Source organism: Pagrus pagrus (genome assembly GCF_965226575.1).
Source record: "Pagrus pagrus genome assembly, chromosome: 3".
Taxonomy (NCBI): Eukaryota; Metazoa; Chordata; class Actinopteri; order Spariformes; family Sparidae; genus Pagrus; species Pagrus pagrus.
The window spans coordinates 28,576,035-28,593,763 of record NC_140187.1 but is presented as its reverse complement, the minus strand read 5'-3'; the positions used below and the strand labels follow the sequence as shown (position 1 = coordinate 28,593,763).

Below are 17,729 nucleotides of genomic sequence, written 5' to 3'. Positions count from 1 at the left end.
TGCTTAGTACTTGTTGCACCTCTTGACCATATTGAGGTAGAGGCAATAAAACATTGTTTTCAGTGAGAATAGTGCAATTCTCATTGACATACAACTAATACAACAACTAATGTCTATTTGCTAATGTAACTGGCTATACAAGGGGCTCTGGTCCTCAACTAGTGAAGTTGTTAGCTCATAATGTGGCCAGTAGGAAAAAAAAAAAAGAGATACATTTGTAACTTTTTGCGATCGGAAGCTGAGCTCCAGTCTGTCCCTCTCTTCACCCTGGTTCCTAATATAGCTACTTCCCCACATGTTGAGTACAGTCACACCTCCTGAGATTGTATTCCTACAGAAAAGAACTGTCTCATTGCTAATGAGATAGGAAGCAGTCCCATTAAATTACATAAATAATTTATCAACTGTCCACCTCTCTGGACACTGTGTTCCAGGCGAGCATCTCTTCTACTGGTAGAAAGTGGCGGTTACAGCTCAAAAAGAAAATCACGCCTCTGGAGGTAACATTCAATACTGAAATAATACCAAGAATCATGGTGACAAAAAGATGCTTTAACTTTATCAGCCAAGTACGTTAACATATACAAGAAATAGACCCTTGTCACGGTCAAGGCAGGAAAAGCACAGGAGAAATTTATAACATTAATAACAGCTGCATTCTGTTTAGGTGAGTTCAGGGTGTCTGGTACTGTGCATGCTCACTCACTGACACTCGCCCTGCTAACTAACTATTTAGTATGCCAGATAAAGATGTAGTATGTCCCAATATGAAGTATGTGAAATGCAGTATGCCAAAAGAGAGAGCACAAACATATGACAGCTAATTCTGACTGACACGGCATTGACAGATGAAAGCACATGCAAGTGTAAGTGCTAGGGTCTTACCAAGGCTGAGACGGATGTAGGAGCATGAGGGTCAAAGTTCAAGGCGCGCTGTCATGATGACAGTAGTACGTCCCAACTGTGTGCATACTGCATGCAACAGTATGTACTTTGTAAGGGCTGCTACAGTGCATACTTAAAGTAAAAAGTAAGCAATTCAGAACGCACCCGTAGTAGAATTGAGCCTTCGTTAACATTATTGTTCACAGCTGTGCCTGTGTGTTTTGAAAAGGTTCTGTTTGACCTTGTGTGCCTCTCTGTGTACACATACACACCACCGGAGACAGAGACACAAATATAAACTTAAGAACAACAATAAAGCTAAAAACTAAAGGTAAATATAAACATAAAGCTATCATATAAAGCCATTAGGTACGGATATATATTATGAGCTTGACACCAGTATCTCTCTACAGCGTAGCCTAACCTATAGTGGATTTTTGAGGCAGATGCAAATATTGTCATTAGGAAGACACTTTACAGGTGAAAAATAAACTTTTCTGTGCTCTCTGGTTAACATGCATGAACTTGTTGATACATACTGGTCGACATATATCCTGATAGGCCTACAGAAATATCTGTAATAAGAAAATAGCACAGCCTGGTCTACTGAGCTCGGCTCTGACATGGGCCTGCTGCAAAGAGGAAACTGTGGTAACCTACATTTTCAAAGCGACCCCATTTAAAAGCCAACTTCTACCAGACACAAACAACAGTTGCAGGTTAGCCCTACATCACTTTCTCTTGTTAGTCTCATGGTAGTTTAATATATTAATCTCTGCTGGAACAGTTATCCAGTCTCCTTCCACGATGGAGTGGGAGATTTGTGTTTCAGAAAAAACAGTCAGAGTGAGGTCTCCACCTCTTTTTTTCCTGCTCTCTGGAATGGACCAACTGCGACGTTTCTGCCCGGTGACGCAGATACGTCAGCAGTCGGTAGGCGGAAAAGCGGCAGTGTGTATCTGTCTGTGCAGATAAAGCCTAACCGGGTGTTTTTATTTCGGAGCTCCATACAGGAGATATTAAAACGATTAGCTGTTAGCCTGCTCCAATGGCGGTTCCTGCGGGTCACACGGACGTACAGATGGACCGAGGCGGCCTGAGCGGTCAGACAGTGTCCGCTGAAAACAACATTGACATCGACGAGAAAGAGTTGGAAAACATCACAAAGAAACACCGAGAAGACGAGACGACAACGCTGCCTCTGCACTCACCTTGGACGTTTTGGCTGGACAGGTAAGAAACGTCGAGTTTGTAGTTTGAGGACGAGCAGGAATGATGGAGGGAAAAATATGACTGAAGGCCGTAACAGCTTCCCGCAGGCCTCCGGGACCCAAATGTAGCGGGAGAGTGTCCGCGTTCAACACCGCCGTCCTCTGTTTACAAAACCTTTTCCCCAGAAAAGTTAGCATGTCCACTGCTGTGTTACCCAACAGTGACTCCCTGCCTGACACGGCGGACATGTTTGGACTGCTCGTTATTTTCTTGCAGTTCAAGTTACTTCAGCTCTGTTTCCCAGCAGGGGACACAGAGGGTTCGGGCTCAGATGAAGACTGTCCACCTTCACCTTTTTCAACAGGCACATATGTAGGCTAACACTTATGTGAGGCTGTAATACACTGTACTCATTTGGGCGACACTTTATTAGTAATATAAGTGTCCTTAGTGCAAAGTGACCTAATGCTTGTCTTTTAAAGAGCATGCTAACGTTACATAAGCGTCTTTCCTCTGTATGAGATCATATGAATGTTGCCTGTCACGTGTGCTTTGTTTTTTTATTGTTTCATGGAGGTGACTGTGAAAGAGATAAATGGTAAGAAATCAACCCAACAACAATTATGAGAAGTGAGGAGACCACAAATCACATTAAGACCAACACTTGTGTAATCAATTAACTTATAAGCCCAACAACTGAAAATTAATCAGCAACAATTCTGACGTGTGTTAGATAATTACAGCTTTTCTCTGAGTTATAAGATTAGATGTGCCTTTATAGATCCCCCCTGGGAGAAATTCAAATTGACACAGCAGCATGAAAACCGATGTTAGGGACCGATATTCATTTGCAGAAAAATTAAGCTCTATGTGTGGAGCAACCAGTGATGAAATAAGCTTTATAGAATTTACTCAAGTACTGCTCTTAAGTACAATTTTGAGGTACTTTAGTTGAGTATTTCCATTTTCTGCTACTTACACTTCCTACAGGTACTGGTTACTTTGCAGATTCAGATTACTTTACTGGTTATAGACTATGAATTGTGACATGTTACCAATCAGATGGTGTCGTGGGCGGGTCATTGTGTGAGAGGATGCTGGATCAGACCCAAAGTAGCACATTTTTAAAATTAGTTTATTTTATCAGCAATCTGACTGAAAAACTGTAGATACCCATAATCAGAAAAATGCTGAATATCGTCCCCAGTAATCAGCGAGGTCCGATCATCAGTCTACGCCTGTAACAGAAGGTAGCATCGCGAGGTAGGAGACTTAAGAAAAATGTGAAAGAATAAGAAGTACTAGCAACTACAAGAAGGAATCAATACGCAAATATTAGATACTTTAGAGCAAGTTTATTTTGGGTTTTGGAGTACTGGGTTGCGAAAAAGCAGACATGAAGATGCCACATCGTGCTCTCAGAACTATAATAATGATTAAACAGTTAAATATAATATGTAAGAATGCAGTATGAAAATGTAAAAAAAATAGCTAGACTTCTGGTTTATATTTTGTTGAGTTGTGTACTAACATTATCCCAAATGTTTCATACAATGTTCAAACCCAGAGAAACCCAGAATGCACTAGTTTACTCAAGGTAACGGTGCGTTTCATCAGGTCACCGTCACTAACACTGGTGGAGTCGGAGAGTGACGAGGGCAGTTGGTGATTCAGACTGAACCTAGCGTAACTCTTCCGTGAACATTCGTGCCTGAGTCATGTCAGATAGATATTAATCAGCAGTGGTGGTTGTTTAATGGAGTGTTAACCACCAGCATAGAGTGTGACCAAGTGTGATCCTGTTAAACGTGTGTAAAGGAGGGTTTGAAAACATATGTGAAAACTAAATATAAGGAATGTGATCCACCAGACTTAAACGACTGCTGTTCAAGACAATTAGGCTAGTTGTTAACCTATAAGTGTTCTTTATTGCCATATGCACTTGTTAAAAAAGATTAGCTGTGCAAAAAAAAACCGAACCATGAACCCTGACCATGTTTGTTGTCTCTCTGTCACTGAATCATCACTGTTTCACTTGTTCCTGCAGGTCATTACCAGGCACGACGGCCGCAGAATGTGAATCCAATCTGAAGAAGATCTACACCGTGCAAAGTGTTCAGGTGAGATTTGGTGTCGGCTTGAAGGGCTTCATCATCATAAGGGCAAAGAGATCAAATGCATGACTCGGCTAAGAGTCCAGTTGGCTTCAGAAGAGCATCCTTGATGAAAGGGAATATGCGGTTCTTTGGCACTAAGGCATGGTTAGTGGGGGGGGAAATCAAACTCTGCCATCTGTGTCTAAATGTGTGTGTGGATGAATGAATGTGGCATGTGTTGAAAGGGGCTTGGAGTGGTTGGTAGAACAGAACAGCACTATATAATTGCATGTCTACTTATCATATCATGACACATGAACATGTAGTGCAGTTTATGACAGACCGTTGCTAGTGTTACTGCAAACGTGTAAAGTTCTTCTTGAGTAACATGTTGTGCGGCAAGAGTGACGGTAGCTTCCAACACTGTATGTTGCAGTGCATACATTACTGCCTTTTGATATAACGCTTTCAATATGAGGATGGGTGTAACAAAACAGCCAAAAATAAGTTGGTAATATTACAGTGTTTAATCTTTGTTTACGTGACTAATTTTTGTAAACACAGAACAGACTAGTTTCAGTTTGACTAAGCAGAAACACAAATTGCAGGAAGTCAAACTCTTTGATTACGTGTGAATATGTTCTTCGATATGAAGGCTAGTATCCAAAGCTTTTCACAGGTTGTTGCCCGTTGAAACATTTCAACTGGATTACAGCAAAGATAGTGGAGTGTATGGTTCTAGGGAAGCCTGCCAAAACAATCAGCCGTAACAAAACCTGGAAAATCCACTAACAAGCAAAGTGTCATAACTGGTCTGGGCTTGATTTGATGTGTGAAAAATACAAAACAGCTTGTGAAAAGCTTTGCCTTAAGAATTGTTGTTCTTTTTTTGTTTGGCTTTATCCCCATTGTCAGTGTAACTACTGTGCTGTAAATAAACCAAATGCATGCTGGATGAAGGGGGCTAAATTCTGCTGTTTTGTCACAATAAAAGTATCTTAGTCCCGGAGCCTTAGGAAAGAAAATGAACTCTTTTCTACATGTTTTAGGTAATACCTGTCTGCTTTCCTGTTTGCAGATGTTCTGGAGTGTATACAACAACATCCCTCCAGTCACAGCCCTGCCTTTGAGATGTAGCTATCACCTAATGCGTGGAGAGCGGAGGCCACTGTGGTGAGTCTATTATTATTATTTTGAAGATGATATCATCCCTCAATACTGGCTTGAACGGAGGGCAACTCGTGACTGTAGCTCATGCAGTCAGTAACTGCCTTGTACTGTCATAACTCTTTTGATTCAGAATTTTCATCAGTTGCATTGAAAATAATTACAACACAACGCTCACTTAACTTATAATATATTTAAATGTTAAATATCTCATGAAAGCTTGAACTGTTACATCGTAATATTTTGGAATCATTACATAGTTATTGCTAGAGATGTCTAGAATTATCTTGCAATGGGATCTCACCTGCCTCGACGCCTGTCAACATGTTCCAACTAGTGAGTACTCAGTAGTACTCATCACTACATTATTACATGAGTACTCAATTCTCATGGGTCAGCTCTGTACTAGCTGTTCTCAGGGTCAGAACCTGTATTAACCGTTTATCATAAGACTTTTAGGTAAAAATGTTTCAATAAGATTGGTAGCGCCTACACACACTTTATTTCTGTGTCTGTTGAATGAAGTTTAAGTAAAATATATATATTAAAAATATTGCGTGAAACTTTAAAATGCAACACCGTAAAATACATTTATTTTTAATCCCTTACCCTAACAGGGAAGAAGAAAGCAATGCAAAAGGAGGAGTATGGAAGATGAAAATACCAAAAGAAAGCGCTGTAAGTGTTTTGCTCCCCTTCTCACAATAATACCACATGATAATATAGATAAATACCTGATTCATTTATTATCGCTGTGTTCTTTTTGTTTCAGTCTGTAGTTTGGAAAGAATTGTTACTTGCTACTATTGGGGAGCAGTTTGCAGATTACTGTGCCTCAGGTGAGCTTCTATATGTAGATACTTTCAGAGGGAATATATACATTCATACTTGATGAAAGAAATGTTGTTTCCAAACATAGCAATAGCATTAATGATTATTTGTTCACTGCCTGTTGTGTCTGCTGTCTGTTTGTTTCCCAGATGACGAGGTTGTTGGCGTCAGTGTTAGCGTTCGAGATCGTGAAGACGTTGTACAGATCTGGAATAAAGATGCATCTCTTGCTAACGAATCAAATATCTTGGGGAAAGTCTATGAGCTCCTCCCGTCCATATCTTTTAAAGCTGTTTTTTATAAGTGTAAGTATGCCTATTTTTTCCTAAGCGTGCTCCAACTGATTGTCCACTGATCCTTAGAGGTTGATGGGTGGCCTATACGTATAAAGGCAGATCAGAAGAGCCAATCAGATAAACATGTGCAACACTTTCTCTAAGCACAGCTAAGATGTCATAGTGTACTGCTAATTACAAAGTGCATTGTCTTGTGCTGCTACCTACAGTAACTGGCTGACCACTCAGCAAAAGACCTAAGAAGAATAAATCTTTCCCCTCCCCTTAGTCCCAAATGGCTTGCTGGCAGAACCTCACAAACATGTTGTACTGGTTAAACCAAGAGGGCACTACAAATCTGTTTTGAAATCTGCAGAAGGAGAGCTAGTTAGCTGCTAGCAGCCAGTGAGTCCTGTGATGTGTTTGGCTTCAGGAGCTAACCGCTAATGGAGCTAATAGCTTAGCGCAGAGCTAAACACACAACTGGACAGAGAGTTCTTATTCAAAGGAACATGAAGTGTTAAACAACTCAACTACTTTGAGTTTGGGGTTAAAAAACACTTTACATCATTTTACCAAAGAGATGAAAGTAACCACATACAAGCAGTGTAAAGGTGTAGGTGTAGTGGCTCAAGGGCAAATTGACCACAGTATAAAGAAAATAAAATGTTGCAGCGATCAGTATTTTAATGGGTTTTTTATTTTGCCACTGATAACTTACAAGTATAGTTAACAAAAAGAACAATCCTTTTGATTTTTGATCTGTATCAGCTGATACTGCTTACAGTAATCTGTGATCGGCCCCAAAAATCCTCATCAGAGCACCCTTATTTTTTTCCACTTTTATTGGATTAAAAATAAGGATTATTATTATTATTATTATTATTATTATTATTGGATTATTTGGATTTAGAAATGGAGATGAGCTTTACAGTTACATATCAGACTATTGGAAAAAGTAAACATCTGTACAGTGGATGTAACTGCACACAGTTGTAAGCATGCCATAGGATGATTTAAAAACTGTACATGGCTGTAGGCTAACCAGGGCTTCTGACGGTGCAGAAAAGGCATTAACACAAGTGGCCTACATACCTTCATACCTGCTCCACATAGCACATTCACATAGGCCAATCTTGTTACTACATGTTAATATTTGTTCCCAAAATTGTAATGAGTGACAGTTCAACGTAATTAGGTTAAACTGCTGAGATTCCAGTGTTGAACTGCTTAACCTGCGACAAGAGAATATGTCTATCGACTCGATGTACAGGTCGAATGCCGAACGGGATTGCTGTATACTCACCATGAATCCCTTTATCTTTTTCAGCTCACATGGAACATCATGCCTTTGAAGGAGGACGGTCAAGACATTAGATTGTAAAGCACTTTTTTTTTATTTGAACCTGAACTGTTCCTGCCTTCTCATAAAGGCACTGTCCACAGCCTAATCGAGGATATTATTTTGCATTCAACAAGAAAATGTCATCGATATATTTTTATAACTTTTAATGACTGATGCCTTGTTTCATTTCGACATGGGTCCTAAATCTCTGAGCTCTTCAGATAATGTATATCCAGCATAAATCTCATCCAGAGTTCATTACTCCATGTTGACTTCCTGCTATACTGAACTGCACTGTCATGGTCCTGTTTTTCTGCACGGCCTCTGGACCTCCACAATTTATTCCTGGTATAGAGGTAGCAGCTACATAATATAATGTGTTTTAACAGTTTGATATGTAAGACATCTCAGTTCTTATGTTGAAATTCAGTTAACTTAATCAGTGCCAAAGCACTTTTTCTGCCGTCTAAGAAGTTTTTATCCGAACCATGTTTTATTCAGCTGAAGTTTTTCCACTTCGGAGGATGGAGTGAATGTCCCATTTGATTTCTTGAAACTCCATCAACTCCACATGAAACCTAAATCAGGGTAACACTTGGAAATATTGCACACGACTACCTATTCCAATCCCAGTGTCCCTCAGTTATAAAGCCATCATAGGGAATCAGAACAGATCCTAAGACAGACATGGCCCTAAGAAACATTTCTGACATGTTTTTTGTTTTACAGCTCTAGTTAAAAGAGCATAACCCATCCTGAAAGGTGCCTCTTTGAATGTTCCCATCCTCACTGCGTTTGACATTTCTCTGCATACAAATGTTGAAAGTAGACCCTCTGTTCTCCTAAATGGAGTCATGGATTGTTTAGTGTGTTACTCTGAAGAGATACTGCACATTTTTGTGCTCAACCAGTGGTGCTCCTTTGTACTTGTCTGTGCTCGTTTCGCCTGCTTACTGGACTGTGTCCCTGTAACCACAACACACAGAAAAATACAGCATTATTTGCTTAAAAGAAATAACATCAGGTCGTGCTGTTCCCATATTTAGCATGGTTGTTGATACAGTGTCAAACATGACCATTAGTAAAAAGTAAGACAGATGTGGTAGGTTTTAATTCTTAATTAATTTAATTAAGCTGAGTAAATGTAGACTGCTGCTTTGAAGACAAGTCCACCTTAAATAATGAGTTACACTGATCAACACCACTACTCCTAATAAATAGAAAACCATATTTTTCTGTCTGATACTTTCACATTTTCTGACACTTCATCACCCAGTCTGAGTCCCTTCCACTAACACTGTTAACATGTTATTGTCGTATTGCAGTGTAGGCTACGGTAAACTGAATACTTCTGTCATTATCACATCACTTTTATAGATCAAGTTTGGACTGGTTGATGAGTTAGTTATAAGAGGACGATATTTCCTTTGTAAACATGATTTTTGCAGTGACATGGACAAAGTAAATAAAATGGAAACGAAAATACAATTATTAGTATCAGTGTTTCTTTATGTAAAGTACAGTCATCAAGGTAACACGACTATATGTGTTAAATGACGGAGTTGTGTTTCAGGCATGTGTGTGTTTTAATACCTCATCTTTTACTTATGCCGAGCTATTTAGTGCTGATGCATCACATTTAATCATAGCAGTTGTACTTTGACTAGTATGTCTCCTCAGGTGAGATTGGAAATACCTCTCAAGAAATCTTGCAAAGGTCAGGAAAGCAGGGAGAAGCAGCGGCTCTGCAATTAAGTTAAGACCTTAATGTGTTTCTGAATTACAGTTGACACAGGTATGATAATCTACTCAGTTCCATCAGTGTGTTAACGGGCCTTTTTCACAGCACACATCTTGACTTGTTATAGTCAGAAAAGCACAGGTTTTCCTAATAACGCTGATCATAGCCTGGTTCCCTTTAAGTGCCCCAGTAGTCATGACAGTATGACAGTGAGCTGGCATGAATAATACAAAGACCCTGAAACTGAAGCGGCTGTATGGAATTCAGACATCATTATTTTTTATTAATTACACCTGTGATTTTCCTACAGTGACATATTAACTTCAATTCAGTGGACAAGGCCTTTTAAAGATTTTCCATGCAGCCCAGTCTGTAATGCATTATAGACATTATAAACATACTTATAATTCATTTTAATGTGCCTATAGTCAATGCATAATCATAGTAATAAGCACTCAATGATGACAATAATCATAAACACTCATACATATTCATAATTATCATAACATGTTATAAAGCATTCTATAACAACGTATAGGTAACTATCACATTATAATCGGTGGTCACTCACTGACTTTGTTACCTGAAGCAATGAATATATGCTGCTGTAGGTGCATTATAATGCACCTACAGCATATACATTATGAACATACATTACAATGTGCCATAATGAGCCTGTAGTTATACGCACTAAATATTCTCAATATAATCAATCTTAGAATGCATTATGATGACAATAGAAATGGTGTGATAGGCACATTATAACGCATTGTAAATATGTTTATAGACATCAGCTTCATAGAAAATATTACCCATTAGAATAAAATGTTGTTTGAAGGCAAAGCAACAAGCTGCAGTCACCATGTTGACATAAACACCTTTAAAGCCGATATGGCTGTGTGAGCAAACTGTCGATATGTAATGGAGCAGCATAAGCTTTCATTTGCAGCTATATTTCTGGCCACATAGTAAACAAAGAGCAATATCTAATCTCCTGTTAGCTCTGTTTAGGACTCAGTGAGGAAACACCTGGCCCTTTAGCTGCTAAATGTTCAACTATGTTTTAGCCAGTGGCTAACTTAGTCTGTCATTTGGTGCTGAGTAGGCAGGGCACAGTGGGTTTGCTCGAGCTTTTTGATGAAAACATGCTGCGTCTGAGTTGATGACAGCGGCGAGAGTGAACCAGAGTAGTAAAGCTGTGGGCGTAAAACCAATGCAATTAGCTGAAAAGTGCTTTGGAGAGCGGGCAACTGCAAAATTAGGTTCTTTGCGGTTTCGTCACGAGCAATGCCTTTCATATTACACACAGTTATTTGAGCTTTTGTTGCAGCTTTAAAGACAAAATCCAGATACATTTTGAGGAGTTGAGGGACTGAAGAATGACAATTATAACTTCAAAGAGACGTTACAGCACCAGTCTGTTAGTAGGCAATCATTTAGCTCATATTTAGTAATGTGGGTGTAATCAAGAGTCAGTATCATGTAGAAACTAAAAAAAAAAAAGTCAGTGTATTATATGACAGTTCAACAGGGTTCACACAGTCTTAAAGTATTATGAAACTACTTTTGTGTCACATGAAATAACATTGTATAAAGGTCCAGTGTGTAGGATTTAGGATAATCTAATGGCAGATATAGAATATAATATTCATAATTCTGTTTTCTTTATTATATTTTTTTGGCCTTTGCATGGCTTTATTGATAGGCCAGCTTCAGAGATGACAGGAAACAGGATGAGAGGGGGGGTGGGGGGTTGACACACAGCAAAGGGTCCCAGGCCGGGACTACCCAGGGCCACTGCAGCGAAGACAAAGCCTCTGTATATGGGACACCCGCTCTACCAACTGAGCTAATGGGCAACCCTGAGGAGGAGCCTTTTATGGTTTTTACTGGTCGCTGTAGGTTCTCCGTCTTGCTTGGAAGTTGGGAGGTTTACTTTAAAAATGTATTTTGATACAGTTACTTATTATCTGTTAGACTGTAGTCAGTAACCTAATCCAAGTATCACAATATTAAGGTAATGTAACTTGATTACTTTCTGTTACTTTTGGATTACCTCAATACCAAACATATGCAAATGAAGACGAGAGAAATATGTTTACACTTGTTTCACTCGAGACCCGAGTGGTGTTGTGTGAGACTTGTGAAGTGTTGTCATGAGTGTGAGTTTGCATGGTTACAGACTAGTATATCACTCTTTTTTTTAAATTGTAATCCTGTCAGTAATCCCCCTTTTTTTACTGAATGTATCTGTAATCTAGTTACATCTTTTTTTCTGAAACATTAAAGGAATACACTTACCTTTTTTGTATTCTAATTCTAATTACTCCTCAAGCCTGGGAGAGGGTGAGGGGTATTCAGTTGGTTGCATTCTGTAACCTTGCTGCTAGATGCCAAAATGTCACACACTGGACCTTTAAATATTCAGTCAGTTGTACTAAGGTCTTGACCTAGTCGAATTTTCTCCCATTTTATTTCAGTCTGCTCTGCTGTAGGTTTGGCTCCACAGCCCAGACCACAGCCGTAGATGAAGTCCTACCCTTGGATGTTTGAAGCCAGTTTATTGGCTTAAGTGATCACACTTTACTTTAAAAATATGAGAATTAAAAGGTACTGTGTGTGCTGTGTTTAGTCTTGGAATAGGACTATTTTTGTTGGCCTTGTTCAGGCGTCTCATTTTTGACTTGAACGTGAACTCTGTGCTCAGTCGTACTCTGGGCTGGTTTTAACAGGCCTGCCTGTATTTATGTGCATTGCACTGCAACATGTTTGACTTGGTTGAGGTTTAGTGTTTCAGACGCGTCAGTGGGTTTATTATATGTAATCACTTAACAGTGGAACACAGTTATTAACCATTTCTTTTATTATGTTTTGATAAGTTCAGTTGTTTTTTTTGCTGATATTTTTACTGATTTTGTTTAAAAAAACAAACAAACTTAAATCTGATTCCCAGAAGTGTGCAGCCTGATTCAGAGCTTTTGACAGGAAACCTGATGACACGTCTGTTATTGAACAAAGTGAACTCTGCAATACAAGCTGGTGCCAAACCATACCACGAGTTGTTTTGATCTCTCAACACGTCTGACGTCTTAAACATACAAGATGTGATGTGAATCTCTCCTGTGAAGGACCTGAGGGTGAGCGTTTTCTGTTCATGGGCAGCTTGCCTAGGTTTCGTGGTGCGTTGTGTACCCTGTGGTTATCAAATGCAGTGAGAAGGCGTGTCAGTAATTTAGAAAACCAGAACCAGAGTGCATCTGCCTCCACACTGAGCTGCACTTTCACAGCCAATTGAAAATGGTTACAAAAATTGCTATGGCCGGCGGCACACTCACCATCCCTTAGCTTGAACCTGATTGTATCCGCAGCCAACCATAACAAAAGTTCACCAGTCAGTGGCTTGTGCATTCAGAGACATTGCTCTAATGATCAGAGGCAGACAGAACAGCTGACCCTGCTGGCAGCAGCTACAAAGAAAAGCTTCTTGATCTTTAGGGAAATGCTCCTGTTCTTCTGTGATCTGTGCTGGCAGACACAGTGTTACAGAACCGTGGTGATACATTTCAAAAGCAACCTTGCCGTTAAACCTTTGCATAAAAATTTACTGAACGTTCTAAAAATGTTTTTTAAAGACCATCAAAACTGATTTTTTTTAACGATGCTGCCGAAAACCATTCGAGTTGTTGTTCTATCTGCTATAATCAGTCAGATTCATCATCTGTGTAGGAAGGCTAAGACAGTTTCAAGTTCATTACCTGCATGATTATAAAATGAGGTATGTGTTATGGTTTTACACAAATACTAAAAAGAGGATGTGGGCCAAAGCTTGTTGTTATTAGCACTTACCATGGTAACAGTGACATCAGACCTATTTATTATAAACATCTGGGTGAGAAAAAGTTGACAGCTCATGTTTGCATGTGTTTGGTGAAGAACCTGTGACCCCCAGAGGGCTTCACTGTTAGAATGAACTGCTGCTATTAAAAAGGTTTTCCAGTCAACATGGAAACTGTTAGTCTCCAGTGCTGAAAAACAAAAAAACAAAAACAAACAATTGTGTTAATATCAGAATCATACACAAGTAAATGTCATTATACATAATGAATTGTTGTTGAAGTGCACCATGGACTGTGTCTAAGTTTGTTGAATGTGATACCTTGAAAAAACGAATGATCTTTTAAAGATGATCATTTAAAGATCATTTGTAAATCTAATTTAGATCATTGTAATGAGACACTGCAGTTAAAAAGTAACATTTTTAACTAATAGATATCATTTTCAATATTCCCCAGTTGGTTACTTACAGAAAGCCAATTATTTTTTTTATTACAAAATGTTCAGTAATGTTATGTTTTAATATGCAAAAGGTGTATTATCCAGTTAAAAATGCACCAATATGCATGAATTTCCAGGCAGAATTGTAAAAAGTTGGATGAAGCCAATTAAAGATTTCTTTCTTTCTTTCTTTCTTTCTTTCTTTCTTATAGTCATATATATTAGAGTCAAAGCTTTTTACAAATGTCTCTATGTATCACTCTAAGAGCCACATATAAACAAAAAAGCAATTTTTAGCATATATTTCCGAAATGTTTTATAAATCAAGCTATGAATGATATATTAACAAACCCCACTGTAAAAACCTTCAGAATAAAGATAGGAATAAAACTGGAATGTTTGCGGCTGAAGTGGATAATTCTGGCTCAGAGTCCCCGAAATGAACTCATTTTGAGAAAACAGCCTTCAAAGATATGTATTGTAAATTCTATACATTTTAAAAAATGGCATATAGGCTAAAACTTTTAACTAATAGATATTACCAGGAAATGTCCCCTTTTGATTACTTACATTAAAACAATAACGTTTTATATTACAAGTTTCTAAAATTGTATGTTTGAATACGCAAATAACACCAAAATCTGTATATAGAATGTTTTCTGTCTGAGCGACATCTTATGGTGTTTTTTTTCCCTATCGTGTTTGGCTGTAATAATATATGCCTCTAAGGATTCAGTTATACAAAGAAAAATATGGTAACACCATAAAGAAATGTTCATGTTTGGCTCTTTCAAAACAGTTTGAATCTCAACTGTGTCCTTACAATGCTTTACCTTAAAAAGTAGGAACTTTTTAACTTATGTTTGATGACTGAAATTGAAAAAAAAGGCCTCTAGTATATCTACAATTGCAGAATGATGCACAAGGTATCATGATCTCTACTTTCTCCCTCTTCTACTCATTGACAGTTCTTCACTGCTCATTATCTGTACAGCTTCTCCAGAAGTCCTCTCCCTTTCATTACATGTTGAATGCTACAGCCCCCAGCAGCAGGGGAAAAACACCGTATGAAAGCCATCCATCCCCCTTTGGGAATCAAGAGGAGCCCCTATTCATTTGCTTAATTACCTAATTAACAGAAAGCTAATTACTTTGTTGTGTGCACGCGTATGTGTGGAGAGGTCGTTACGTAACAGATAGTGATCCTCAATTAATTTGTAACTACACTCCATCGAGTCAGGGGCTTAATCCACACAACACATCACCAGCGTGACACCAACAAAACACGATAATAAATTCAGAGCCCGACACATGGCTGCTGGGCTCCACTGAGCTCATAGATCCGGTATTGACATGCAGATCAGGCCACTGAAGACTTAGAAAGCTTAGATCATGTGTTAGATTGTCTTCATGACACTGTGCATACATTTGGTATTTTCTCATTAATTGCATCAGAAAATCATGTTTACAACTTCGGGGGGGAACAAAAATACAGTAATCCTATAAAAGAGTTTAAGATTGGCTTGATATACAAATAACCAAATCAATCACAGCCAATCAAAAGCCAGATAAAGATAGTGAGGTTATTTTGTCTCTAGGATGTCAAAAGGTCGAGTCTTTCATGTCAAGAATTCTCTGTTTGCATAATTCAATTCTTCTAAAATCGTACATTTTAATTATAAAGTCAGGGTATCATCTGACTGGCTGTATGTGAATATGTGTGTGTTGCCTTAAATCATATATCTGAATCCAGCTCTGCAGCTTTGATCAGCTGAATGACTCAGAGGACATCTGTGTGTAGCTGTGGTTTCGTGGGCCCTGTGGTCATTGAACACAACATCATGATTTTAGGCCATGCAGACTGCACTGCTGTGTGTTTGTGTAGCTTCAGGGTACTTACTACAACATATACTGCATCTTCTGCATCTTTAAAGTGGGAATTTTGCTTTATTTTACTCTTATCAGATGAACAACTTTGAACTGTGGGATTAAGGATATGCATTTGCAAAAACAACAACAACAAAAAGTAAAGAAACTGATTTTAAATTTACTCATTATTATATCACTGTTTTCTGTATATAAGTATAATCCATCAACATGGACACAGAGTTTCTTTTCTACTATCTTTCATGCCTGCATTGCGTTTCTTTTCATGCTTTTGTTTATTTAAAGGTCCAGTTTGTGAGAATTCCCAGCTCGTCACATACTGAGCCTTAGGGATGGCGGCTGAAAGCGTAAGTATTTGACGAGTTCAATCAACTCTCATATAAACTGGACCTTTAAGGTTTCCTGTTAGCAGGAGATGTATTGTATGTGCCTCTTGTCATGAACATAAAAATACAATACAGACATGCAATAAGCAAATAGAAAAGTATTTAAAATATGACAACAATCAAACAAGCGAAGCAGATACACAAACAAGGGAAATTAAGGAGAAAAGAAAGGAAGAAGAAAAGAAAAAACAACATTGAACATATGTAATGTTTTATGTTTCTTTGACTAAATGAAATCCTACATTTATGAACCATGCTGGTGTCACAGGGAGAGGTGGTCAGAGTGTATGCAGGCAGGCAAGTGTACAGCTGTGACACCAGACTCCAGGATTTGCACTCAGGCTGTGGTGAGGGTTCAGCAACAACAGCACTTTGGTTAAGTTTAGTAAAAGATATTTACAGTTTGTGTAACAGTCATGTAATTTAATCTAGAGGACTCACTTTGGTTAAGTTTAGGTAAAAATGTTGGGATATTTGGGTGTGCGTTGATTGCCACACTAAACAACCTGACAGTTCATGTCCATGCACACAAATCCTATAGTTTAAATGTTGTCACTATTTCACAAACTGCCGTGATACTGGTGTTGAATATAACTAATGTGCTAACATTCCTGTAACTAACTTTAAAGTGTGTACATGTAATACAAATTAAATCCTAAATACATTTAGAGCTCTTGGACCATTTTACCCCCCGTCTGATACCTTCACTTCATCCTCTTTTGTTTTTAACAATTCTTTTATGTCAACATTGTTGTTTTCTGATTGTATTAAGTGGAATTAATACCCCAACTGTGTAGGAGTGTTTTGTTTCTGTTTGTTTGTTTGATCACTCACTATGCAGGTAACAGGAAGTAGTAGGTGATGTTGTGTTTTCCTGTTTCCTCATTTTATGTCACTGTAACTATAAATTGACGCTGACAAAAAGGAAAAAAAAGGACTTTGTTTATCTTAGTTTACAGCCACAGTTGCTATGACGTTGTTGGTGTGTTCAGAATATTATTTCAAATGAAGACAGGCCTGAAGCCTGATGATTATATTTCTGCGCCGAGTGATCAGTCACACATTCAGAGGCAGAACTGGAGTCTGAGTACATCAATGACATGAGCTTGACAGCAAAACAGTCCACAATGACCACAACACAGTGACCGTGATTTCTGACTACTGTAGTAATTTGTTTGCTGCCAGTCACCGAGGCAAAACACACACACACACACACACACACACACACACACACACACACACACACACACACACGCACACACACACTCACTGAAGGTTTTAACAATATTACAGATGAGATGTAGGTAAGAAATTGTATATTAACACAACAGAGGATAGAAGATGTTAAGTAAAATCTTGATAAAACTCACATCCTACAGAATAAGTGGTTATTCTGTGGAAGAACAGTCATTTTTTCTGTGACTGGGTCTGGTCAGAGGGTGGCGCTCTCTACTAAGAAACAGACCTTCCTGACAGGGTCCACAGCAGCATTCCTCCCAGATGCAGCCATGATAAATGTAATGTCGTTCACAGCGAAATGAGCTGTGCTCCTCAGACCTTGATCAAGGGCAAAAAATGACTTAAAGTATTTTCTCTTGAGGTTAAATTAATGTTGCTTTACAATGAGTG

The 17,729-nt window shown here is 38.5% G+C and overlaps 1 protein-coding gene across 1 annotated transcript; it reads left to right on the top strand.

Annotated features, from left to right (window-relative positions):
* Positions 1-1,804: 1,804 nt before the first annotated feature.
* Positions 1,805-9,299, top strand: LOC311255163 (eukaryotic translation initiation factor 4E type 3-like). The gene is made up of 7 exons (XM_084349405.1): positions 1,805-2,118; positions 4,145-4,217; positions 5,272-5,366; positions 5,978-6,038; positions 6,133-6,199; positions 6,341-6,496; positions 7,797-9,299. Exons 1-7 carry the CDS (start codon positions 1,934-1,936, stop codon positions 7,841-7,843), a joined length of 684 nt encoding a protein of 227 aa, XP_084205531.1. The 5' UTR covers positions 1,805-1,933; the 3' UTR covers positions 7,844-9,299.
* The last annotated feature ends 8,430 nt before the right edge of the window (positions 9,300-17,729 follow it).

What these genes read in the sequence shown, in the direction of transcription:
- LOC311255163 (XM_084349405.1), top strand. Translation starts at nt 1,934, where the DNA reads ATGGCGGTTCCTGCGGGTCACACGGACGTACAGATGGACCGAGGCGGC. An exon ending in GGAGAGCGGAGGCCACTGTG is followed by an intron (nt 5,367 to 5,977) that starts GTGAGTCTATTA and finishes TTACCCTAACAG; the next exon opens with GGAAGAAGAAAGCAATGCAA. An exon ending in TGCAGATTACTGTGCCTCAG is followed by an intron (nt 6,200 to 6,340) that starts GTGAGCTTCTAT and finishes TTTGTTTCCCAG; the next exon opens with ATGACGAGGTTGTTGGCGTC.